Below are 26,217 nucleotides of genomic sequence, written 5' to 3' on the forward strand. Positions count from 1 at the left end.
ACCAAATTAGGGGGAGCAGATTTAGGATGAGTTGAGGAGGAAATTCTTCACCCAAAGGGTCGTGAATCTGTGGAATTCCCCGCCCAGTGAAGCAGTTGAGGCTACCCCGTTAAATGTTTTGAAGGCAAAGGTTGATTCTTCAACAGCAAAGGAATAAAAGGTCACGGTGAGCGGGCGGGTAAGTGGAGCTGAGTCCACAAAAACATTGGCCATGATCTTATTGAATGGCGAAGCAAGCTCGAGGGCCCAGATGGCCTACTCCTGCTCCTAGTTCTTATCTTACGTTATTTCTAACTTTCTTCAGTTCTGATGAAAGGTCACAGACCTGGAATGTTAACTCTGTGTCCCTCTCCAAAAATGTTGCCAGGCCTACCGCGCATTTCCAGCAATTTTGGCTTGAGTTGCCTACCACAGCCAGCTGTGTACGGCTTTTTCATAGAATTTACAGTGCAGAAGGAGGCCATTTGGCCCATCGAGTCTGCACCGGCTCTTGGAAAGAGCACCCTACCCAAGGTCAACACCTCCACCCTATCCCCGTAACCCAGTAACCCCACCCAACACTAAGGGCAATTTTGGACACTAAGGGCAATTTATCATGGCCAATCCACCTAACCTGCACATCTTTGGACTGTGGGAGGAAACCGGAGCACCCGGAGGAAACCCACGCACACACGGGGAGGATGTGCAGACTCCGCACAGACAGTGACCCAAGGCGGAATCGAACCTGGGACCCTGGAGCTGTGAAGCAATTGTGCTATCCCCAATGCTACCGTGCTGCCCCATATATCATCTGCAGTTTGAGAGCGCACTATTTGAAGTTTCTCCAAAATTACCAACAAAGTTGATTCCGCCTCCAGAGGTTGGTGGTCATTGAAACCACTCTAAATGATGAACGACTATTTGTGAATGACGTTGCATCAGATATTGTCAACCATGGTTTAATGTAAAATATTATTTTTGCAACCACACAATCTTAATCCCTTTAGACAGACCTGAAATTTGATGCATTCCATATCCAATTGTGCTGATTCACTTTCAAACGAATGCACTTTTTTTCTTGGTTGTATTAACCACTTGCCACTTAACCACTTGCCGACATATATTGGTTCCACATCCACGAATGCCTCAAATTAATTAAATTCTCATTGTACGCCCAAATCCCTCGAGCCTTCCCTCCCCACCCGTTCACCATCTCCGTAATCTCCCCCAGTGCTGCAGCCACTCCGAGATCTCTGCGTTCCACGGCTGTGTTTCCAGCGGCCTGGATCTTCAGCTCTGGAATTCCCTCCCTAAACGTCTCTGCCTCTACACCTCGCTATCCTCTGTTAAGTCACTGCTTAACACCTACCTCTTTGACCAAGCTTTTGATCTAAGATCTCTTCAGATGGTTTGGTGTCAAATTTTATTCGAATCACTCGCGCTAATTGGCTTAGAATATATTACTCCTTTGAACGCATATTATAAATTCAGGTGTGGGGATAGAGTGGAGGTATGGGCTTAGATTGGGTGCTCTTTCCAAGGGCCGGTGCAGACCCGATGGGCTGAATGGCCTCCTTCTGCACTGTAAATTCTATGAATAAGTGGTTTCCACTTTAGAGCCAAGGTGATGAGAATTTCTTTCTCCCAGAGGGTTGTTAGTCTGTGGAATTATCTACCCCAGGGAGCAGGGGAACCTGGGTCAGTGAATCTATCCAAGGGAGCAGGCTCGATGGGCCGAATGGCCTACTCCTGCTCCAAAGTCCTCTGATCCTATTTTTAAAAATATTTAGAGTACCCAATTAATTTTTTCCTATTAAGGTTGCAATTTTTAGCATGACCAATCCACCTACCCAGCACACCTTTGGGTTGTGGGGGCGAAACCCACACGAACATGGGGAGAATGTGCAAACTCCACACGGACAGTGACCCAGGGCCGGGATCGAACCTGGGACCTTGGCGGCGTGAGGCAACAGTGCTAACCAAGTAGGGGCAGCACGGTGGCGCAGTGGGTTAGCACTGCAGCCTCACGGCGCCGAGGTCCCAGGTTCGATCCCGGCTCTGGGTCACTTCCGTGCGGAGTTTGCACATTCTCCCCGTGTCTGCGTGGGTTTCACCCCCACAACCCAAAGATGTGCAGGTTCGGTGGATTGGCCACGCTAAATTGCCCCTTAATTGGAAAAAATGAATTGGGTACTATAAATTAACATTTTAAAAATCAGTGCTCAGCAAGGGACGGCACGGTAATGTAGTGGTTAGCATTGCTGCCAGGGCACTGGGGATCTAGGTTCGAATCCCGGCCCTGGGTCACTGTCCGTGTGGAGTTTGCACATTCTCCCCGTGTTTGCGTGGGTTTCACCCCCACAACCCAAAGATGTGCAGGGTAGGTGAATTGGCCACGCTAAATTGACCCATCATTGGGAAAATAAAATAATTGGGTACTCTAAATTTATTTTTAAAATCTTTTTTTAAAAAGCAGTGCTAACCACTGTGCCACCATGCTGACCTCTCTGATCCTATATTAAGAGGTTTATAACAGAGGAAAAAAGTCTCCAGGTTGGGATTTTCTGGACTTTGTCTCTGCCGGAATGACGTGGCCATTCGTGTTTTGAGAATCTGAATGATGAAGGAGTGAGTTTTTCAGCGAAACTTTCCCAGAACCTTTCCCGTCTCCACATTCCCAAGTCAGGGGAGGCTGGTGGGCTGACATGTTCGCTGTGTTAAAGAAACGATTTCTAACTGAAGGGACCACGATGTGCGTTACAGTGGCTGCTCTCCCAAGGATGGGAGGAAGAGGCGAATGTCTTCCACCCAGCAGGCACGAGCGGAAGTTCCCGAGGAAGTCAGCAGAATGAGTGTGATTCCTGCAAACTGCAGACAGTGCACCAAGAGGACCCAGGACCTCAGGAGGGCGGCGAATGGCGTAACACAGTCAGATTCTGAGTCTCACAGTCTGATTTCGCCAGCATTCTCCTGCACGGCGCTCCTGAGGTTAATACACCTTGCGGCTTCACTCAATCCTCACTCTGCAGGCACCTCCCACCTGGGCAGCTAACATCACACCCATCCCACTGTCCTCATCACCCACGCCTCACCCTCCACCGATGTTGTCCTACCCTCAAGCTCAGAATGCTCTGCTTTCTCTCCTTGGAGGAGAAGCAAGCACACAACATTCGCAACAAGTAGATTCCAAAAGGCCGGCCGCCTCTTGGCTCACCAGTTGAGGTGGTAGGCAGCTTCCTGGGAGCTCGTACAGATCAGGCACTTGGGCAGTCGATTGGGTTCCACTCCGAGGGAGGTTAATGCGGCGTTTGAAGCTTTCTATAGGGATCACTATAGGTCAGAACTTCCGGGGAGTGGGTCGGATATGGCAGAGTTCTCGAACCGGTTCTCTTCCCGGTTTTGGAGAGAGTATGGAAGAGCTGAAGACTCCGTTAAGCTCTGAGACGGTTCTGATTGGCATTGGGCAAACAGGTAAAGCCCCTGGCCCTGATAGGTTTCCCGTCGAGTTTCATAAGAAGTTTACAGACCAGTTGGTGCCATTGATAGTAGATATGTTCAATGATTCTCTAGCTTGGGGATCGTTGCCCGATACACTCTCGCAGGCCTGCATCTCCCTCATTTTGGAAAAGGACAAGGATCCCACGCAATGTGGTTCATATAGGATCATCTCTCTTTTCAACGTAGACACCAATTTATTGGCTAAGGTGCTGCGATTGGAGTCCTGTGTCCCGGAGGTAATTGCAAAAGACCAGACAGGCTTTGTGAAGGGGTGGCAGCTCTCGGGTGGGTTCTGAATGTTGTTGTCCTCTCTCCTTCTCCTTCCCTGAGGTGATTATATCCATGGACGCTGAGAAAGTATTCGACAGGTTGGAGTTTGGGGGGGGGGGGGGGGTAGCTTTTTGAGGTGCTTGGGGGGATTCGGTTTTGGGCAGATGTTTATCTCATGGCTTTGGTTGTTGTATTAAGCCCGACGGAAAATGTACACACTCATGCGTTGAGTTTGAGTTATTTTCCACTGAATAGGGGTGCAAGACGGAGGTGCCCATTGTCGCCGCTCCTGTTCAGGCTAGTGATAGAACCTTTAACTATAGCACTGAGGTTTTGGGACAAATAGAGGGGGGACAAATGGGGGGTCTATATGCGGATGACCTGCTCTTGTATGTTACGCACCCAGTCTCCTCTAAGGACGAAACGATGAAGCTACTGAGGACCTTTGGCTCATTTTCAGGCTATAAGTTCAACTTGGAGACGAGTGAATATTTTCCTGTTAACCCCTCGGGGAAGGGTGCCAATCTGGGGGTATTGCCTTTTTGTCTTCCGGTATCTGGGTATGTGAGTGGCCCACGATTGATGCATGCTTCATAGGTTAGATTATACCAGTTTGTTGAGTAGGGTGAGGTCTGATTTACAGAGGTCCTTCAGCTGTCCCTGGTGGGCAGGGTCCAGATGATTAAAATTAATATTTCTGTTCCAATGCCTCCCCGTTTTCCTCGTTAAGTCTTTTTTTTGACCAAAATGAACAAGTTGGTGACTTCTTTTATTTGGGTGGGTAAGTCCCGAAGAATTCGTAGGATGCACCTTCAGAGGGACTGACAGCCTGGGGGGCCCGACGTTGCCCAATTTTCTCCTTTATTATTGGGCAGCCAATGTTGAGAAGGTGCTGGGGTGACTGGGGGGCTCAGACTCCAAATGGGGGGGAAAGGGGGGTGGAGGCGAGTTCGATTTGATTTGATTTGATTTATTGTCACATGTACCGAAGTACAGTGAAAAGTATTTTTCTGCGGCCGAGGGAACGTACACAGTACGTACATAGTAGCCAAAAAGAATAATCAACAGAGAACATTGACAAATGGTACATCGACAAACAGTGATTGGTTACAGTGCGGGACAAGGGGCCAAACAAAGCAAATACATGAGCAAGAGCAGCATAGGGCGTCGTGAATAATGTTCTTACAGGGAACAGATCAGTCCGAGGGGGAGTCGTTGAGGAGCCTTGTAGCTGTGGGGAAGAAGCTGTTCCTATGTCTGCGTGTGCGAGTCTTCAGACTTTTATACCTTCTGCCTGATGGAAGGGTCTGGAAGAAGGCAATGCCTGGGTGGGAGGGGTGTCTGATAATGCTGTCTGCCTTCCTGAGGCAGCGAGAGGTGTATGCAGAATCAATGTGGGGGTGGCAAGCTTGTGTGATGCGTTGGGCTGAGTTCACCACAGTCTGCAGTTTCTTGTGATCTTGGACTGAGCAGTTGCCATACCAGGCTGTGATGCAGCCGGATAGGATGCCCTCTATCGTACATCTTAGGAGTTTGTGAGAGTCGATGCAGACATGCCAAATTTCTTCAGCTTCCGAAACGTTGTAAGGGTTTGAGTTTGCGATCTTTGGTTATGACTTTGCTACCGCTCTCCTCGATGAGGTGCTCCTCGATCCCGGTGTTGATCTCTATGTTAAGGATATAGAGGCAGTTTAGGCAGCATTACCAGCTGAGGTCACTGCCGGCCCCCATACGCGGTAACCATTTGTTTGTGCTGTCGGGGTTGGATGTGACATTTAAGCTGTGGGCTTGGAGCGCTTGCACTTCAAATGTTTATGGTCAGATCATGTCAATGGAAGTTGCTCTGCTGGAGCGGGTGAGGCCGTAGTGGGAGGAGGAGCTGGGACCCAGTCTGGATGGGGGTGTGTGGATTGAGGCCCTTTGTCGGGTGAACTCCACCTCCTCCTGCGCACGACTCAGCCTGATTCAGCTCAAGGTGGTACAAGGAATGAACCCGGATCCCTGGCGTTGTGAGGCAGCAGTGCTAACCACTGTGCCACCGTGCCGCCCATAATCCCTACCCACCTGTCGATATACGCTATTAATTTGAATTGTAAGATTGATACACAGTATTTTTATTGGGCTAGTCCCAATACTTATTTATATTCATAATGGCAGAGAAGGAGGCCATTCGGCCCATTGAGTCCATGCTGGCCCTCTGGAGAGGAATCCAGTTAGTCTCATTTGCCCGCTGTACACCGTAGCCTGTTAACCCTGCAGGTAACTTCCCTCATTCTTACAACCACTTGAGTAAATCTCCTCTGCACTCCCTCAAGGACCTTCCTAACGTGTGGTGACCAGAACTGGACGTAATACTCTAGTTGGGGCCTATCCAGAGTTTTACAAAGGTTCATTATAACTTCCCTTCTTTTGTACTCAATGCCTCTTTTTATGAAGCCCAGGATCCCATATGCTTTACTAAATACTCTCTCAATTCCCCACAAATAAAATTTTATATTTATATTGGTATACATCCTTGGAAAATAGAGGACAGGTTTAGATAAAGGATCTGGATCGGCACAGGCTGGGAGGGCCGAAGGGTCTGTTCCTGTGCTGTAAATTTCTTTGTTCTTTGTTCTTTAAACTAATGCTTGATTAAGCTAAAAATAAAATTGATATATTTTTTAATATATCTGATATATTGATATTATGCTCACCCCAATGCTTAAATACACTACAAACATTTGTTAAAAATCATTTCATTATGGGCAGCACGGTGGCGCAGTGGCTAGATCATAGATCGTAGAATTTACAGTGCAGAAGGAGGCCATTCGGTCCATCGAGTCTTCACCGGACCTTGTAAAGAGCACCCTACTTAAACCTACGCCTCCAACCTATCCCCGTAACCCAGTAACCCCACCTCACCTCTATGGACATTAAGGGCAATTTATCACGGTCAATCCACCTCACGTACACATCTTTGGACTGTGGGAGGAAACCGGAGCACCCGGAGGAAACCCACGCACACACGGGGAGAGCGTGCAGACTCCACACAGACAGTGACCCAAGCTGGGAATCGAACCTGGGACCCTGGAGTTATGAAGCAACTGTGCTAACAACTGTGCTACCGTGCTGCTGCCTCACGGCGCCGAGGTCCCAGGTTTGATCCCGGCTCTGGGTCACTGTCCGTGTGGAGTTTGCATATTCTCCCCGTGTTTGCGTGGGTTTCGCCCCCACAACCCAAAAGATGTGCAGGGTAGGTGGATTGGTCACGCTAAATTGCCCCTTGATTGTAAAAAATGAATTGGGTACTCTAAATTAAAAAAAATTATAATTTCATTCAAATGCAACATTGGCTGCCTATTATAGAAGCAATTAATTATGATGTGGAAATGACTTTGCGAAATAAAAACCTAAAAGTCAGTAAAAGTAGCTTCACCCGAAACATCCATTGCTAGTTATTTCTGGCAGAATAGAAATAGCTATCTATATTAGCATTAAACATGTCCATATTAGGAAGGAGCATTTTAATCTATTAAGGCCACACTCCTCAAGGTAACCAGATAATGGTAAAGCAGGCGTTTCTGACAGGATCCTGCTGCAGATATAAGTGCAAGCGAGGCTCTTCTTGTTAAACTCGGTGCTTGTGCTGGCCATGAGGAGGAAACTAACCTCAGCTTGGAGCTTCACTGTCCTGAGTCTGTACCTGGGGGTCTTGAACACTGACTTTCTCTATCTGCATGGTGAGTGCTAATTTTATTATTATAAATCAAAATTCGATTATACTTCTCTTCAAAAGAATTATCTGTATCTGTACACGGACGTGTGCATGTATGTGCGCGTGAGAGAGTGGTGGGAAAGTAACTGGGTTTATTTAAGTAAATAAATAACTTTATAATCATTTGTATATCTCAAAGCATAAAATTCATTTCAAAACATAAAGTTGCACATTTAAATCATGGGTGTTTTCATTTTCAAAGAGTTATGGCGAGATGACAGTTCTTACCAATTTTGGGTATTGATAGTCTGCACTGCACCATTCCCCCCACCCCCCGCCGCCCCAGGGAGCCTGAGTTTGTCTTAGCTGTGACTCAGAGATAGTTGCAGCCTTTTCACTTGTGGCCTGGCTATCTCAAGCTTGTCCCTAAACATGAGCTCTGCTATCTTCCTGTGGAGATAATACCACATGGTGTGTACCCATAAGATCATAAGATATAGGAGCAGAATTAGGCCACTCGGCCCATCGAGTCTGCTCCGCCATTCAATCATGGCTGATATTTTTTCTCATCCCCATTCTCCTGCCTTCTCCCATAACCCCTGATCCCCTTATTGATCAAGAACCTATCTATCTCTGTCTTAAAAACACTCAGTGAATTGGCCTCCACAGCCTTCTGCGGCAAAGAGTTCCACAGATTCACCACCCTCTGGCTGAAGAAATTCCTCCTCGTCTCTGTTTTAAAGGATCGTCCCTTTAGTCTGAGATGGTGTCCTTTGGTTCTAGTTTTTCCTACAAGTGGAAACATCCTCTCCACATCCACTCTATCCAGGCCTCGCAGTATCCTGTAAGTTTCAATAAGATCCCCCCTCATCCTTCCAAACCCCAACGAGTACAGACCCAGAGTCCTCAAACGTTCCTCATATGACAAGCTGTTTATTCCAGGGATCATTCTTGTGAACCTCCTCTGGACCCTTTCCAAGGCCCAGCACATCCTTCCTTAGATACGGGCCCCAAAACTGCTCACAGTACTCCAAATGGGGTCTGACCAGAGCCTTACACAGCCACAGAAGTACATCCCTGGTCTTGTATTCTAGCCCTCTCGACAAGAATGCTAACATTGCATTTGTCTTCCTAACTGCTGACTGAACCTGCACGTTAACATTAAGTGAATCGTGAACAAGGACTCCCAAGTCCCTTTGTGCTTCTGATTTCCTAAGTATTTCCCCATTTAGAAAATAGTCTATGCCTCCATTTCTCCTTCCAAAGTGCATAACCTCACACTTTTCCACATTGTATTCCATCTGCCACTTCTTTGCCCACTCGCCTAGCCTGTCCAAGTCCTTCTGCAGCCCCCTTGCTTCCTCAATGCTGCCTGTCCTTCTACAGATCTTTGTATCATCTGCAAACTGCCCTGTGGTGTAGGGAAACTTACTTTTGATCAGTTAAAGCCTTGATAAAACCCCCATCAATTTCAGATACCCATTGCAGTTCTTAGGGAAGGAGGAGCTTAGGAAGATCACCTTGCCAATAGTTTGCAGAAAATTGAAGCAATTACTCACCATTTTTTCAGGTAAGCCTCCATTAATTGTCCCATTAATTCTATTGCCAAAGGCCTGTGGTTGCAGGGTTATATATATGAGGCAAGTGCTGTATTTAATCTCCAGGAGCACTTTATAGAATGGTACAGCACAAAATGAGACCATTCGGCCTATCAAGGCCATGCCAGCTCTTCCAAAGAGCAATCTGGTTGGTCCCACTCTGGGCTCTTTTCCCACATCCCTGCAACACATTTTCTCCTTCGGGTTCCATCCAATCCCCTTTTTGAAAGCCACCATCAGATCTACTTTCACCACCTCTCTGGCAGTGCGGCTCGGAGATCTATCGCAGCAGTGGGAAGCCTCTGAACCAGAGGCTCTGCTCCAAGTCCGACCCCAGGAATTGACGGTGAAGGAAGGTGTGTTCCTAACTCGATCAAACAGGTTGGGTGTCAACCTGTGCATCCTTCTAATCCACGCCAATGGCAGGTGGTGAGAGTGGGAGAAAGTCCTGGGTCAGCTATGTGATGGAAAGAATATTGGAGCCTCTACCATCACAGTCCATAGCTCCACGTAAAAAGTGCATGTCATCTTAGCGACCTGGACTGTCTCAGTGAACTGTGACACATCATCAGGAAGGAGGAAGAGTCCAGACTATGTTTGCAACACTTTCTGCGTTACCTTCTCTTTATATTTAAAAAAATATGTATTTTATTACAAACATGTATCAAAACAGGTTACAGCAAATAAACACCCCGGGAAACATACTTCCCAACAATCAACTCTCCAGCCTGTATAGATTTTCCCCCATTTTCACCCCCCCCCCCACCTCGCGACGAGCAGCTCCTCAAACACGGTCACAAACACCCCCCACCTTTTCTCAAACACCGCCGTTAAGCCCCTTAGCTCATACTTTGTCTTCTCTAACCACAGGAAGTTGTACAGGTCACCCAACCATGCTGCTACCCCCGGTGGCGATGCCGACCGCCACTCCAACAAAATTTGCCGCCGTGCAACCAGAGAGGCGAAGGCCACAACATCGGCCTTCCTCCTCTCCATGAGCTCCGGCTTCTCTGAAACCCCAAATATCGCCACCATAAGGTCTGGGTCCACCTCCTCCTCCACTACCCTGGCTAAGACCACGAACACTCCCGCCCAGAATCTTCCCAATTTTTCACAACCCCAACACCTGTGCGTGTGATTCGCTGGTCCCCGCCCACACCTCTCACACTCATCTGCTACCCCCTGAAAGAACCCACTCATTCTCGCCCGAGTCATATGCACCCTGTGCATCACCTCAAACTGTATCAGGCTCATCCTTGCACAGGAGGAGGTCCCATTTACCCTACGCAGTGCCTCACTCCATGCTCCCTAATTGATCTCCCCTTCCAACTCCGCTTCCCATTTCCCCCTGATCTTCACCATACCTTCTCTTTACCCGTCCAATTTTCATTTCGGTTGGAACTTGGGACTGGCTGATCCTGTGAACCTCACAGATTCCGTCTATTGGAACCAGGCGATGCACTGACTCACCAGCAGTCCTTGTGGGGAGTGTCCGCTGCATTGTGCTCAGGCAGGACAGGTCAGGGAAGGGTCCAGTGTAATTCAGTGTTGAATGGCTGTGTTATCTTTCTGTGTAGCAGCAACTGAACCAGATAAAAATCTGGATGTTTGCTCCAGCTGTCACGTGAATGCTTCGTGCACCATTACCAGTGGAAGGAAGGCCTGCACCTGTAACTATGGATTCTATGGAAATGGAATTGCGTTCTGCGCAGGTAAGACACTTGGGGAAATAATATTTAACTTTCTATTAAGGTCTGTGTGGTAGTGGAGGCATTACAGTACCTGATATGCTGGAGCACCATTGCTGGAAACTGTACGTTTTCTATTGGTCAAGATATATGGTAGCTCCGCCCTGCTAGGCGGAGTATAAGAGCCCGTGACACCCAAGCAGCCTTCATTCTGTACCGGAGCTGCTGGGGGAACCATCTCACTTATTAAAGCCTTCAGTTGGACTACAACCTCGTTTTAGTGGTCATTGATCGCGCATCAATTTAATAAGCTAGTTTTTAAAAAAGGATGGAGCTCCGAATCAAGCCGGAGTGTCTGCAACTTAGCCCCCACGCGGCGAACTCAGCGGCAATCTTCAAGCACTGGCTGGCGTGCTTTAAAGGGTATCTCGGGACGGCCGAAAACACATCCGCGGGAGAACAGAAACTGCACGTCCTGCACTCAAGGGTGAGCCTGGAGATTTACACCCTTATCGAGGAAGCGGAAGACTTCGCTGCAACAATCGAGCTGCTAAAAGGACATTATATTTGCCCGGTAAACAAGGTGTACGCCCGGCACCTGCTAGCAGCGAGGCGACAAACCCCTGGTGAATCGCTGGAAGAATTCTACCGTGCACTCCTGGTGCTGGGGAGAAACTGCAGCTGCCCGCAAGTTTCGGTGAGCGAACACACTGAACTTTTGGTCCGGGACGCTTTCGTGGCAGGTATGCTATCCTCACAAATCCGCCAGCGACTGCTAGAAAAAGACACTCTGGGTCTCAAGGAGGCACGGGCCCTTGCAGGCTCCCTGGACGTGGCCTCCAGGAACACCCACGTTTACGTTCCCGACCGCGCGGCAGCCCCCTGGGCAGCGTGGAACTTTCCACAGCCGACCCCGAGACATCCCCCATCCCCCCAAAAGCCTGCGCTGCAAAGCGGCCTGGCAACCCCGGGGGCCCCGCTGCTACTTTTGCGGGCAGGCCAAGCACCCCCGCCAGCGCTGCCCGGCCCGCGCATCCACCTGCAAGGGATGCGGTGAAAAGGGCCACTTCGTGGTGGTACGTCAGGCCCGTGCGGTTGTCGCGGTCTCTGGCGGCGAATGCGGACCGCCACCACAAACTTCTCCACGGTTCCTATGCGGCCAGTGGGCGCCGCCATCTCCCTACTCCAGGGCCACGTGCGGCCCCCGGGCGCCGCCATCTTGTCCCGCGGACGCCACGTTAGAGGGATGGTCGCCGCCATTTTGTGCATCCCCAGCCATGTGCGACCAATGGGAGCCGCCATCTTGGATGAACCCCCAGGACCCCAGCTCGGCTGACCACGCACTGCCCGAAGAGAACACTCAACTGCTGCGATTAGCCTCGGTGACCCTGGATCAGTCCCGGCCTTGAACACTCTCAACTGCTACAACGACTGTATTCATCAACGGGCACGAGACGTCCTACCTAATCGACTCTGGGAGCACAGAGAGCTTCATACACCCCGACACGGTGAGGTGCTGTTCTCTCCTCATGCACCCCATTAATCAAAAAATCTCCCTGGCCTCCGGTTCCCACTCAGTAGTGAAAAAGGGGTTTTGTTTAGCAAACCTCAGTCCAGGGAAGGGTGTTCAGAAATTTCCGTCTCTACGTCCTTCCCCACCTCTTCGCGGCCACACTTCTAGGGTTAGACTTCCAGTGTAACCTCCAAAGCCTAACCTTCAAATTCGGCGGCCCTATACCCCCCTCACTGTCTGCGGCCTCGCGACCCTTAAGGTTGACCCGCCTTCCCTGTTTGCGAACCTCACCCCGGATTGCAAACCCATCGCCACCAGGAGCAGACGGTACAGTGCCCAGGACCGGATCTTTATTAGGTCAGAGGTCCAAAGGCTACTGAGGGAAGGAGTCATTGAAGCTAGCAACAGCCCCTGGAGAGCTCAAGTAGTGGTGGTAAAGACCGGGGAGAAGCATAGGATGGTCATCAACTACAGTCAGACCATCAACAGGTTTACGCAGCTGGACGCGTACCCCCTCCCACGCATATCCAACCTGGTAAACAGGATTGCGCATTACAAGGTCTTCTCCACGGTGGATCTTAGGTCCGCCTACCACCAGCTCCCCATCCGCACTAGTAACCGCAAATACACTGCCTTTGAGGCAGATGGGCGGCTCTATCACTTCTTAAGGGTTCCCTTCGGTGTCACCAACCGGGTCTCGGTCTTCCAGCGCGAGATGGGCCGAACGGTTGACCGCTACGGTTTACGGGCAACGTTCCCGTATCTCGATAATGTCACCATCTGCGGCCACGACCATCAGGACCTCGACACCAACCTCCGAAAATTCCTCCAGACCGCAAAGATCCTTAACCTTACATACAACAAGGATAAATGCGTGTTTAGCACCGACCGCCTCGCCATCCTCGGCTACGTAGTGCGAAATGGAGTTATAGGCCCCGACCCTGAGCGCATGTGTCCCCTTATGGAGTTCCCCCTCCCTCACTGCTCCAAGGCCCTGAAGCGCTGCCTGGTGTTTTTCAGTTACTACGCCCAGTGGGTCCCCAACTATGCGGACAAGGCCCGTCCCCTGATCCAATCCACAGCTTTTCCCCTGTCGATAGAGGCCCGCCAGGCCTTCAGCCGCATCAAAGCAGACATTGCAAAGGCCACGATGCACGCCATCGACGAGTCCCTCCCCTTCCAGGTCGAGAGAGACGCGTCTGACGTAGCTCTGGCGGCCACCCTCAACCAAGCGGGCAGGCCCGTGGCCTTCTTCTCACGTACCCTCCATGCTTCCGAAATCCGCCACTCCTCAGTCGAAAAGGAGGCCCAGGCCATAGTTGAAGCTGTGCGACATTGGAGGCATTACCTGGCCGGCTGGAGATTCACTCTCCTCACTGGCCAACAGTCGGTTGCGTTCATGTTCGATAATGCACAGCGGGGCAAGATAAAAAACGATAAGATCTTGCGGTGGAGGATCGAACCCTCCACCTACAACTACAAGATCTTGTATCGTCCCGGGAAGCTAAACGAGCCTCCTGATGCCCTGTCCCGCGGCACATTTGCAATCGCACAAGTGGACCGCCTCCGAGCCCTCCACGAGGACCTCTGCCACCCGGGGGTCATTCGTTTTTTTCCATTTTATCAAGACCCGCAACCTGCCCTACTCCATCGAGGAGGTCAGGACAGCCACCAGGGATTGCCAAATCTGTGCGGAGAGCAAACCGCACTTCTACCGGCCAGAGAAAGCGCACCTGATAAAGGCTTCCCGTCTCTTTGTGCGCCTCAGCATGGACTTCAAAGGCCCCCTCCACCGACCGCAACACGTACTTCCTGAACGCGATTGATGAGTACTCCCGGTTCCCATTCGCCATCCCCTGCCCCGACATGACCGTAACCACTGTCATCAAGGCCCACCATAGCATCTTTGCACTGTTCGGGTTCCCCGCTTACATACACAGCGATAGGGGGTCCTCCTTTATGAGCGACGAACTGCGTCAATTCCTGCTCAGCAAAGGCATCGCCTAGAGCAGGACGACCAGTTACAACCCCCGGAGTCACAGACGCACGAGCCTCCACCGGAGTCACCACCGAAGCTCCGATGATCACAGAGGACGACCAGGGCCCCCGATCGACTGATTGCTTCATTTTTAAATCATCAATTGTAAATAGTTATTAGAATTGTAAATAGTTACAAAACACTGTACGGAGGTATTACGGTACTTCCATAACTAATTCTACCACCTTGCCATGTTTGTAGTATTCACCCCCGCCAGACTCTTTATTTACAGGGGGTGAATGTGGTAGTAGAGGTATTACGGTACCGGATATGCTGGAGCACCATTGGTGGAAACTGTACGCTTTCTATTAGTCAAGATGTATGGTAGCTCTGCCCTGCTAGGTGGGGTATAAGAGCCTGTGCTGCCCCAGCAGCCTTCATTCTGTACCGGAGCTGCTGGGGGAAACATCCAGCTTATTAAAGCCTTCAGTTGGACTACAACCCCGCTTCAGTGGTCATTGATCGTGCATCAGTCCGTGCATGACAGAAGCTTGTAGGCTGAAGGGAGATGTGTAGGCTTTTATAGACTGAAGTTATTGCCTAGTAACAAAACACAGTGGGCGGGGCGGGCAGGCAGAAAAACACGCCCATAATCTTGAGCGTCTGCCATGGCTCCTTGGGTATTGCTCTTTACTCTGAGTCAGAGGTTGTGGATTCAATCCCCACTCCAGAGTCTTGTGCACACGATGTATCGAAGCAGAACAGCCCAGTGCTTTACTGAGGGAGTGCTGCACTGCCAGAGGTGTGGTCTTTTGGATGAGTTGTTAAAGCGAGGTCCCATCTACCCTCTGAGGCAGGCGCAAAAGATCCCATGGCCACGATTGTGAAGGTGAGCAGGAGGGTTACCATTAGTTTTCCAGACAATATTTAACCTTGTTCAACATCACTAAAAACAGGGGCAGCACGGTGGTGCAGTGGATTAGCCCTGTGTGGTATTATCAGGTATTGCAGTACCCGAGAGACTGAAGGCCATTGGTTAAACCGAGGAGTTTACCATTGGCTGTTTTGTATGTAGCTCCGCCCTGACAGGCGGGGTATAAGAACCGGTGCCGTCCCAGCAGCCCTCATTCTGTACCGAAGCTGCTGGGGAACAGTTCTAGTCTATTAAAGCCTTTAGTTATGCTACTACCTCATTTTAATACTAATTGATCGTGCATCACCCTACTGCCTACAGTGCGGAGGACCCGGGTTCGATTCTGACCCTGGGTCACTGTCCGTGTGGAGTTTGCACATTCTCCCTGTGTCTGCGTGGGTTTCGCCCCCACAACCCAAAGATGTGCAGGTTAGATGGATTGGCCGTGCTAAATTGCCCCTTAATTGGAAAAAATGAATTGGGTACTCTAAATTTATATTTTTAAAAAAGTCACTAAAAACAGATCATCACTTAATGTCACGTTGCTGGTTTAGCTCACTTGGCTAGGCAGCTGGTTCTTGATATAAACACAAGGCCAACAGCGCGGGTTCAGTTCCTGCGCTGGCTGAGGTTATACACCAAGGCCCCATCTTCTCCTCCTCGCCTGAGGTGTGGTGACCCTCAGATTAAATCACCACCAGGCAGCTCTCCCCCTCAATGGGAAAATCAGCCGATGGTCATCTGGGACTATGGCAACTTTACCTACTTCAAACACTACTCATCCTTTGCAAAGGGGAAAGATAAGAGAAATTTGCTGACGGTTTTTTAATTGTCGGCTTTGTAAGTTATTTAAAATTCTCCACAGAATGTTATGGAATAGATGGAGGCCTATAAACTCATTGCAGGCTGCTTGTTGGTTCAACCCAGAAAAAGGCCCGTTTCCATGTTTACTCCATGTCTGCCTGTAGCCATCTCAGATGGCCATCTGCAAAGGACCATGGGAATTATGGCCAACCCAGGACTCAGACAGACCCAGAGCTTGTGTGTGTATTTGCAACCCAGATAGCTAGACGCGGTCGAAACCCCCGCTCGTTTGCATTCTAATGGCCCATTTTCCCAGGACAATAGGACTGCACTCAGGTAACCGATACAGATTCAGGGAGCCCAAACAGCCAAGGTCAATGACCGCTAAGGACACGCCCCGCCATCAAGGCACCCATCCCTTTATTGGCCAAAATCGAAGGCAGTGATCGAAGCCTGTCGAATTATTGGGTCCAAGTTAAGGACCGCCCCAAAGAGCGCGGAATCCCAGAGGGATAAGAAGAGACACAGCCGTGTGCTTGGTCTCTCTTGGATCCGGCCTATGCCAACCCAAGTGCAGCATAACGACCAGACAGACAAGTTCAAGACCAACTATCGCTACCAGACGGATGAGCCCAGCAGAAACAGAGCCACTTCTTCCACCCAGCCATGCAAGATCCGGACAAAGGCCTTGTCCATCTGCATAGAGCCAGTTGCCCTGAAGTTAAGTATAGGTTATTGTAGTTGTTAGGTGTAGTTTAACTTGTCGTGTTTTGTGTTGCATGTCGAAGTAATCCTTGTGTGTAAATAAACCACCGTTGAACTCGAACTGACTAACTGGTTGTGTGGTCCTTTGATCGATATCCGGTAAAGCCTTGTGGTGGTATCATTTGATCCCTGGCGACTCTAAAGAGCATCATTATTAATTGGCAACATTAATTGGCGACTCCGGGCCGATTGGCAACATGCCTGACTCTGAATTTCCTCAGTCGTCCTCTCAACGGACTCGAGGAACTCCGTCTCTATCTGCTTCCAGAATTTCCACATGTCTGCAGCCGTTGTTACAATGGTTCATTGGGAGGATCAGGCTAATTTCCTGGTTCTCCACCTTTTTCCTGTAAAAATTGCGATGACACCCACCCCTGGGGGCACACACGGTGCCAAAGGCAGTAAGATCAGGAGATCTGCTCTCCAGGTATTTCTGTTCTAAACCACGTTCCAACCAATGAGAAATTAGATATATAACCCTAACCCCTAACCCTTATATTGACCCGGTGGTGCCAATCAGCGGGGCTGCTTTGTCCTGGATGGTGTTGAGCTTCTTGAGTGCTGTTGGAGTTGCACCCATCCAGGCAAGTGGAGAGTATTCCCTCACACTCCTGACTTGTGCCTTGTAGATGGACAGGTTTTGGGGCGGGGGGGTCAGGAGGGGAGTTACTCATCACAGAATTCCTTACCTCTGACCTCTCTTGTAGCAATAGTGTGACTGGTGGAGTTAAATTTAGGTTAATGGTGACTCCTGCATGTTGATCGTGGGGGATTCAGTGATGTTAACATCGTTGAATGTCGAAGAAAGCGGGAGAGAGGGGTTGAAATCTCAGAACGTCCCAAAGAGTGTCACACTCAATGACTTACTATTTGAAGCATAGTCATTGTAGGAAATTCAGCAGCCAATGTGCGCACAGCAAGCTCCCACAGACAGTCATGAGATAAATTACAAGATAATCTGCTTCAGTGATGTTGGCTAAGGGATGAACATTGGCCCTGGACCCTCCAAATAATCCTTCTGTTCTTTTTCAAATAATGCCATGGGAGCCCTTATATTCACCTGAAAGCAGCCTGGGCTTCAGTTCAAAATATCATCGCAAAGATGATACTGTGATCGTCAACCGGGAATATATGCTCTAGTCTTGAGAATGGGTTTGAACGAACAACCTTCAAAGTTGGGGTGGGGGGGTAAGAAAGGGTAGAAAATGTTGGTTAGCTGGCACGATGATGTGATGTGTGTTTTTCTATGATGATACGACGGAGATTAAATTTTATTATATGTTCCTTTTTAGATAAAGATGAATGCCACATTGGAGCTAAAAAGATCTGTGGTGACTTTACGACTTGTTACAACACGTTTGGCGGCTATTACTGTACGTGCAATGAAGGATACAGACCGTCGAACAATAAGGGATATATGGAGGCATTCACTCCCAATGATGGAACTCAGTGCGCAAGTAAATACATTGGTTATCAACCAGCTTCATTTTGTGGGGGTGAATTTATGTTTTTTTTTGATTTGCGGGAAAGAAAAACAAATCCATCGGGACTTTGGGTGTAGGTCGCAAAAGTCAAATTGCTAATTTCCTGTTGCAAACGTGAAACCAATTTTGGCAAAAGTGAATGGAATAGTTTTTAGGAATACATTTGCATCTGAGCAATATTATACCTAGAGTGCTGTCACAGAGAGCTGACACAAACACGATGGGGTGAAGGGGGTGTGGTAGTCACCACTGATGTATATATTGTATATAGAGGATGTTGGTGTAGGTGATTTACGGTAAGGCCCCTGTACTACAGGTACGGGGGTAGTTCCCTGCCTGCTGGCTCCACCCAGTAGGCAGAGTATAAATATGTGTGCTCCCCGTACAGCAGCCATTTCGCCAGCTGCTGTCGGAGGCCACACATCTCAATGTAATAAAGCCTCGATTGCATCCAACTCTCGTCTTTGTGTAATTGATCGTGCATCCAGGGGGCAGCCATTTTATGATTCTGTCTGAGGAGACAGTCTGGGCCTTAAGTCTACCATTTACCTTCCTTCCTGAGAGCTGGGCTCAGCTCTGTGCCAGACCAATGAGATGAAAGTCTCTGGTCTCCGATGGTTGAAGGGGTATAAATTGAATTTATACAGTCCCAAGCCAATCCCTCGCCAGTATGAACCCACTGTGTATAACGGCCAAGTAACTTGCCAGAAGCTAGTGGGAGATAGCTGGTGCAGGAAATGAATACATATCGCAATGTAATAGTAAGGGTGGGGGGGGCCTTACTGTTAGAAGGGTAAAATAGCGGCGGCAAATTATTAAGAACTTGAGAGTAAAGATCGAATGGAAGGCGATCATTAGTGTACATGAGAAGCTTGTCATAATATACACCAGTATATCATGGTGCAGCCACACACACACACTGATGGACATGCAGTGGGACCAATCAGCATACACAGCACCGCAGCCAATCACCAGTGAGAGCACACGCACTATAAAGACAGGGGACAGGAGAGTTCCCGCTCATTCTAGTAGCAGCCAGCTCGGAGCACAGAGCTCACAGCCTGCAACACAGACATTCACCATGTGCTGAGTGCATCACCTGGTTAGGACTAGGCAAGGGTCAACAGTTAAAGCTGGTATTGCATTCACCCACAGTTCAAGTATGTTAATATAGTTAACCTCATAATAAAATAGAGTTGCACCACTTCCAGTGTTGGTGACCTGTTTGTGATCCAGAACACCCAACACATCATGGTACAAGGAGTGGCTGCATACTAGCACTTCTGAGACCCATCTGCAACTAATCAGCATTCCGGCATCCTGACGTATGGAGAATATCAACCCGCCGCCGCCGCTCCGCATCGCCGGCAATCTCGGGGCCAATTGGAAGATTTGTAAGCAGCGTTTCCAGCTCTTCCTCGAAGCCACGGACAGGGAGAACGCCTCGGACACCAGGAAGATTGCTCTGCTCCTCTCCACGGCCGGGCAACACGCCATCCACATCTTCAACTCCCTGACATTCGCAGACGATGAGGACAAGACAAAGTACAAGACGGTTCTCCTCAAATTCGATACCCACTTCAGCATAGAGGTCAATGAAAGCTTCGAAAGATACCTGTTCCAGCAGCGCTTGCAGGGTAAGGACGAGCCTTTCCAATCCTTTTTAACACCTCCGCATCCTTGCGCAGTCCTGCGGCTACGGGCCCACCTCTGACTCCATGATCGGCGACCAGATCGGATTTGGTGTTCTGTCGGACCCCCTGCGTCAGCAGCGCCTCAAAATTAAGCAACTCACCCTAGTGACTGCCATCGAGACCTGTGTCCTGCATGAAAATGCCACCAGCCGGTACTCCCACATACAGGCGACTGAAATGGCGTGGCAAGGTCCCCACGAGGCGGAACGGGTCCAAGCAATTGAACACCTCCAAGGCTGCAGCCTGGATGAGGGCGGCCATTTCGCGCGCTTTTCACGGCCTCCCGAATGCTTGTACGCGCCAAACGAGGGGACGGTGACGTGTTGGAACGTGATGCGCAGGCGCGCACCACGCAGGACTGCACCGCACATGCGCGGCGGCGCAACGAGCATACTGACGTCACGACGTGCGGCAACTGTGGCTCCACCCATTTAAAGCGCCAGTGTCCTGCAAAATCGCGACAATGCCTACGATGTGGCAGACCTCGCCACTATGCTGCCTGCTGTCGAGCAGCTCAGCCTGCCACTTCGCATCGCTTCAGCCAGCCTCGCAGGAACATTCGGGCAATTCAACCCACGTTCTCCGAGACCGATTCCGACTTCCCGCAGATCAGTGACACCGAGGACCCGAGGGAGCCTTTTTGAGTCGCTGTTATAACAAAGAACAGTCTGTCCCCGAATCAAAACCACCAGCCGCTGTCGGTGCACAGCATTGATCCAGACGACGAGTGGTGTGCCACCCTGACGATTCCAGATACGATTCCGCCTGGACACTGGTGCTTCCACTAATCTCCTAGCGTGGTCAGCCTTTCAGACCCTTGGGGTTAAACCAACCATTCTTCCGTCGACCTGCCAACTAGTGGACTACAATGGCAACGTCATTCCTGCTACCGGTTCATGCCAACTCGAAGTGATACACAACTCGTGAAAAGCCATCCTTCCCTTCGAGATCGTGGGCTCCTCGAAGGACTCTCTGCTAGGTGCACAGGCGTGCAAACTCCTAAACCTCGCTCAACGAGTACACTCTCTCTCTCCAGAGGACACGTCTGCCTTCCAGCTTGCGGACTTCAGGGCGCAACTCAATGCCATCATCGACCTGCATCGCGACGTTTTCGAAGGCATAGGCACGCTTCCATACACTTACAAAATCCTGCTCAAACAAGACGCCATGCCTGAGGTTCATGCACCTCGCAGAGTCCCCGCACCCCTCAAGGATCGCCTCAAGCAGCAGCTGCAGGACTTCCAGGACCAAGGAGTGCTCTCCAGAGTCACGGAACTAACCGACTGGGTCAGTTCCATGGTGTGCGTAAAGAAGCCTTCCGGTGAGCTCCGGATCTGCATAGACCCAAAGGATCTGAATCGCAACATAATGAGGGAGCATTACCCTATCCCCAAGCGCGAGGAGATCACGTGCGAGATGGCTCGGGCCAACACCTTCACCAGACTTGACGCCTCGAAAGGATTCTGGCAAATTCAACTAGACAGGTCCAGCAGAAAGCTGTGTACCTTTAATACCCCGTTTGGCAGATTCTGCTACAACAGGATGCCGTTTGGGATTATATCGGCATCAGAAGTATTCCACCGGATCATGGAGCAAATGATGGAGGGCATTGAGGGTGTGCGCATCTATGTTGACGACATCATCATTTGGTCCACCACCCCGCAGGGGCATATCAGTCACCTCCAGCGCGTTTTCAAACGAATACGGGACCAAGGCCTTCGCCTCAACAGAGCCAAATGCTCCTTTGGCCAGACCGAACTCAAGTTCCAAGGGGACCACATCTCCCGGTTGTGTGTGCGGCCGGATGCGGACAAGGTGGCAGCCATCACGGCCATGCAGAAGCCAGCGGATAAGAAGGCGGTCCTCTGATTTTTGGGCATGGTCAACTTCCTGGGGAAGTTCATCCTCAACCTCGCCTCCCATTCCACAGCTCTCCGGAACATGGTCAGGAAGACAACAGACTTCCAATGGCTTCCTGCCCACGAGCACGAATGGGAGGAGCTTAAGACCAAGCTTACCACAGCCCCGGTATTGGCATTTTTTTATCCCACGAAGGAAACAAAAATGTCAACGGATGCCAGCCAATCCGGCATTGGGGCGGTGCTCCTGCAACGCGATGAGGCCTCATCATGGGCCCCCGTTGCATATGCGTCACGTGCCATGACCCCCACGGAACAGCGCTACGCGCAGATCGAAAAGGAGTGCCTGGGCCTGTTGACTGGGGTCGACAAATTTCATGATTACGTTTACGGTCTCCCCCAATTCACTGTCGAGACCGACCATCGCTCGCTGGTCAACATTATACAAAATGACCTGAATGATATGACCCCTCGCCTCCAGCGCATTCTGCTTAAACTCCGGCGGTACGATTTCCAGCTCCTATACACCCCGGGCAAGGACCTGATCATAGCCGACGCTCTGTCCAGGGCAGTAAACACCCCGTGTGACCCAGAGGGGTTTGTCTGCCAGGTTGACGCCCATGTGGCCTTCACGGCCTCCAATCTGCCGGCCACGGATGAACGCCTTATCCACACTCGCCGCGAGACTGCAGCTGACCCCCTACTACAGCGTGTCATGTGCCACATGACGGACGGGTGGCTCAAGGGCCAATGCCCGCAGTTCTACAATATCAGAGACGATCTGGCCGTAGTCGATGGTGTCCTCCTGAAGCTGGACCGCATTGTGATCCCACACAGCATGCGCCAGCTCATTTTGGAACAGCTACACGAGGGCCACCTTGGCGTGGAGAAGTGCCGACGGAGGGCCCGAGAGGCTATATACTGGCCCGGCATCAATGAGGACATCGCCAACACAGTGCTCAACTGCCCCGCCTGTCAACGGTCCCAGCCGGCCCAACCACGTGAGACCCTACAGCCCCATGAGTTGGTCACGTCCCCTTGGTCTAAGGTAGGCGTTGACCTGTTCCATGCGCTCGGCAGGGACTATGTTCTGATTGTAGACTATTTTTCGAACTACCCGGAGGTCGTACGCCTGCACAACATCACATCATCGGCGGTCATCCGTGCCTGCAATCCAATGGCAAAACGGAAAAGGGCATCCACATCGTCAAATGGCTCCTTTCAAGGCTGCCGATGCAGGACCCGACTTCTACCACGGGCCTGTCGCCAGCCCAGCTGCTCATGGGTCACACGCTCAGGACCACGGTGCCGTCCATTCACGTCCCAGACCTCGACCACGTTCCGGTCCTTCAACGAATGCAATGGTCTCGTGCACAACACAAGGCGGCTCATGACGCTCGGGCGACTGATCTCCCTGCTCTGGCGCCGGATGACAACGTCCGCATCCATCTTCCGGAGGGTGGCTGGTCTGCAACTGCTGTGGTTCTTCGGCAGATGGCTCCCTGCTCGTTCCTGGTTCGTCTGCCAGATGGTTCTATTCGCCGCCGCAATCGGCGTGCTCTTCGTCTCGTTTCACGCTCGCTACGTGATCCTCCACCGGTGCCACGCCCTCCTGTTGTCCCCAACCTGGACTATGTGGAGATTCCGAATAATCTGCATCCTCCTCACTCTGCTGTGGCCCAGCCCGTTCCTCAGCCGGTGGCTCCTGACCCACCCTTGAGGCGGTCAACCAGAATTCGTCGCCCACCTCAGAGACTTGACTTATGAGTTTTATGATGTTGGACTCTTTGATCTGTTCTGTTATCCTGTTTCATCGTTCCAGTAGTTTGTATATAATGTTCATTTCGTTGTTGGTGTGACACCCTATTTCTCTGCACCAGGCACCTTCCCGTGTAAATAGATTAGCCTCATGTATATAGTCATGTAAATAACATGCACACACATAGTGCACTACACGATATTTATTGTCACGCAGGCACATGTTCTTTATATAAAAGGGAGGATGTCATATTATACACCAGTATATTATGGTGCAGACACACCCACACTGATGGACATGCAGTGGGACCAATCAGCATACACAACACCACAGCCAATCACCAGTGAGAGCACACGCACTATAAAGACAGGGGACAGGCGAGTTCCCGCTCATTCTAGTAGTAGCCAGCTCGGAGCACAGAGCTCACAGCCTGCAACACAGACATTCACCATGTGCTGAGTGCATCACCTGGTTAGGACTAGGCAAGGGTCAACAGTTAAAGCTGGTATTGCATTTACCCACAGTTCAAGTATGTTAATATAGTTAACCTTATAATAAAATAGAGTTGCACCACTTCCAGTGTTGGTGACCTGTTTGTGATCCAGAACACCCAACACATCATAGATTATCATAGAATTTACAGTGCAGAAGGAGGCCATTCGGCCCATTGGGTCTGCACCGGCTCTTGGAAAGAGCACCCTACCCAAGGTCAACACCGCCACCCTATCCCCATAACCCAGTAACCCCACCCAACACTAAGGGCAATTTTAACACTAAGGGCAATTTATCATGGCCAATCCACCTAACCCGCACATCTTTGGACTGTGGGAGGAAACCGGAGCACCCGGAGGAAACCCACGCAGACACGGGGAGGATGTGCAGACTCCGCACAGACAGTGACCCAAGCCGGAATCGAACCTGGGACCTTGGTGCTGTGAAGCAATTGTGCTATCCACAAGGCTACCGTGCTGCCCTAAAATCAAAGCTGACTCTGCACCTTTGGATGAGGGCCAGTACTGAATGAGGAAGACAATTGAGGAGCCACAATAAGTGCTGTGCAGGCAACGGGAAGGAGCATTCATCAGATCAGGTGTTGTATTGTTGTTGAGACAAAGAGACGGGAAACATGAGATGGCAGAGTGTCCTCGATGGATTGTGGGGGGAGGATGGGAGCGATTAACAATATAAAAGCAGCAGAGAGTATAAAGAGAGACAATGAGTGATATAAATATCGGCTGAAGAGCTGAACTTGGATTTAATCCCGGCATGATTGTTCAGCCTCTCACCCTCGCTGTGTAACCACTTGCATGAATGATAGTTACATGAGGATGTAGTGAAATGTGGCTGATTTGAGTTTACTGAAACCAGGCTATTTGGCCCAACTGCTTCATGCTGCACACAAACCTTCTCCCACTCCTCTTTATCTAACGATTAGCTTATCCTTTTACTCGTTTCACCTTTACATGTTATCCATCTTCCTCTTACAGGCATCTCTGCTTGTCACTTCATCCACTCCTTGTGAGAGCGAGTTCCACATTCACCCCATTCCCTTGGGAAAGAAGATAGTCCTGACTGGAATTATCAGTGACTCTCTTATGTTTGGGTCTGGATTCCCTCTCAAGTGGAAAATTACTTCTCTATGACCACCTTGGTGAACCTTCACTTTTTATTTAAAAAAAAATCTTTTTATTGGCATTTCTCATATTGATGAACAGTTCATAGATCATAGAATTTACAGCGCAGAAGGAGGCCATTCGGCCCATCGAGTCTGCACCGGCTCTTGGAAAGAGCACCCTACCCAAGGTCAACACCCCCACCCTATCCCCATAACCCAGTAACCCCACCACACTAAGAGCAATTTATCATGGCCAATCCACCTAGCTACATTACATTTTTCTTGCCTGCGCTAATTTACATTATTGTACAGAGAGTGGGTGAAGCTTTATAATGTTAAAGACCTTTTTTAATCCGCCACTTGACATCAATACATGTTCACTTTGCAGCTGAGGGGGCAGTGTTCTGCCACCATCGTTCTGCCATTCACACATTCTAATCTCTTTCTGTGCCACTATCAGCTCCCTGCTTAACCTTAATCACCTCCTTTTATCTTCTGTCCGCGACATTTTTGACTATCTCCAGCTATGGCTGGCCCCCAACCAGCCCTCACCACTCCACGTCCACCCCCCCCCCCTCCCCCCCACCCCCACCCCCACTCCCACCCACACTACAGTATAAATCTGACCACATTTCCAGTTCTCTCAGCCGGACTCGAAACGTTCGCTCCCTTCTCTCTCCACAGACGCTGCCAGGCCTGCTGAGATCGTCCAGTGTGTTCTGTTTCTTGACCTTTACCTCACAGTCTGGCCTATATATGACCCCAGACCCACAGCAATGTGGTTGACTCTTAACTACCCTCTGACATGGCCGTGGCCGAACAAACCGTTCAGTTCAAGGTTAGGGATGGACAACAAATCTGCTCTTGCCAGCGACGCCAATATCTCGTGATGAATAAATTAAAAAAATAATGATTATGAATGGGCAACACTGCCTTATTTATTTTGCTCCCCACATCACTCCAAATTGAACTGCAGTATCCTACAAGACTGGCAACCACGAAGTAGATCAACGAATAAACAGTTTTAGAAGGTAAGTAACTATTTGCAGAGAGTGAGATAAAGGCGACCGTCCTCTGCCGCTCCAGACCCAAGACTGACAAGG

The 26,217-nt window shown here is 50.1% G+C and overlaps 1 protein-coding gene across 3 annotated transcripts in view; it reads left to right on the forward strand.

Annotated features, from left to right (window-relative positions):
* Nucleotides 1–7,378: 7,378 nt before the first annotated feature.
* Nucleotides 7,379–26,217, forward strand: part of susd1 (sushi domain containing 1) — a 108,081-nt gene continuing 89,242 nt past the window's right edge. For all 3 annotated transcript variants that reach the window (XM_072517313.1, XM_072517314.1, XM_072517315.1), the window contains exons 1-3: nt 7,379–7,469; nt 10,620–10,754; nt 17,996–18,160. In XM_072517313.1, coding sequence (XP_072373414.1) covers nt 7,382–7,469; nt 10,620–10,754; nt 17,996–18,160 — 388 coding nt within the window. In that variant the 5' untranslated portion in view covers nt 7,379–7,381. The remainder of the gene's footprint in view (nt 7,470–10,619; nt 10,755–17,995; nt 18,161–26,217) is intronic.

This window comes from Scyliorhinus torazame, chromosome 9, assembly GCF_047496885.1.
Source record: "Scyliorhinus torazame isolate Kashiwa2021f chromosome 9, sScyTor2.1, whole genome shotgun sequence".
Lineage (NCBI taxonomy): Eukaryota > Metazoa > Chordata > Chondrichthyes > Carcharhiniformes > Scyliorhinidae > Scyliorhinus > Scyliorhinus torazame.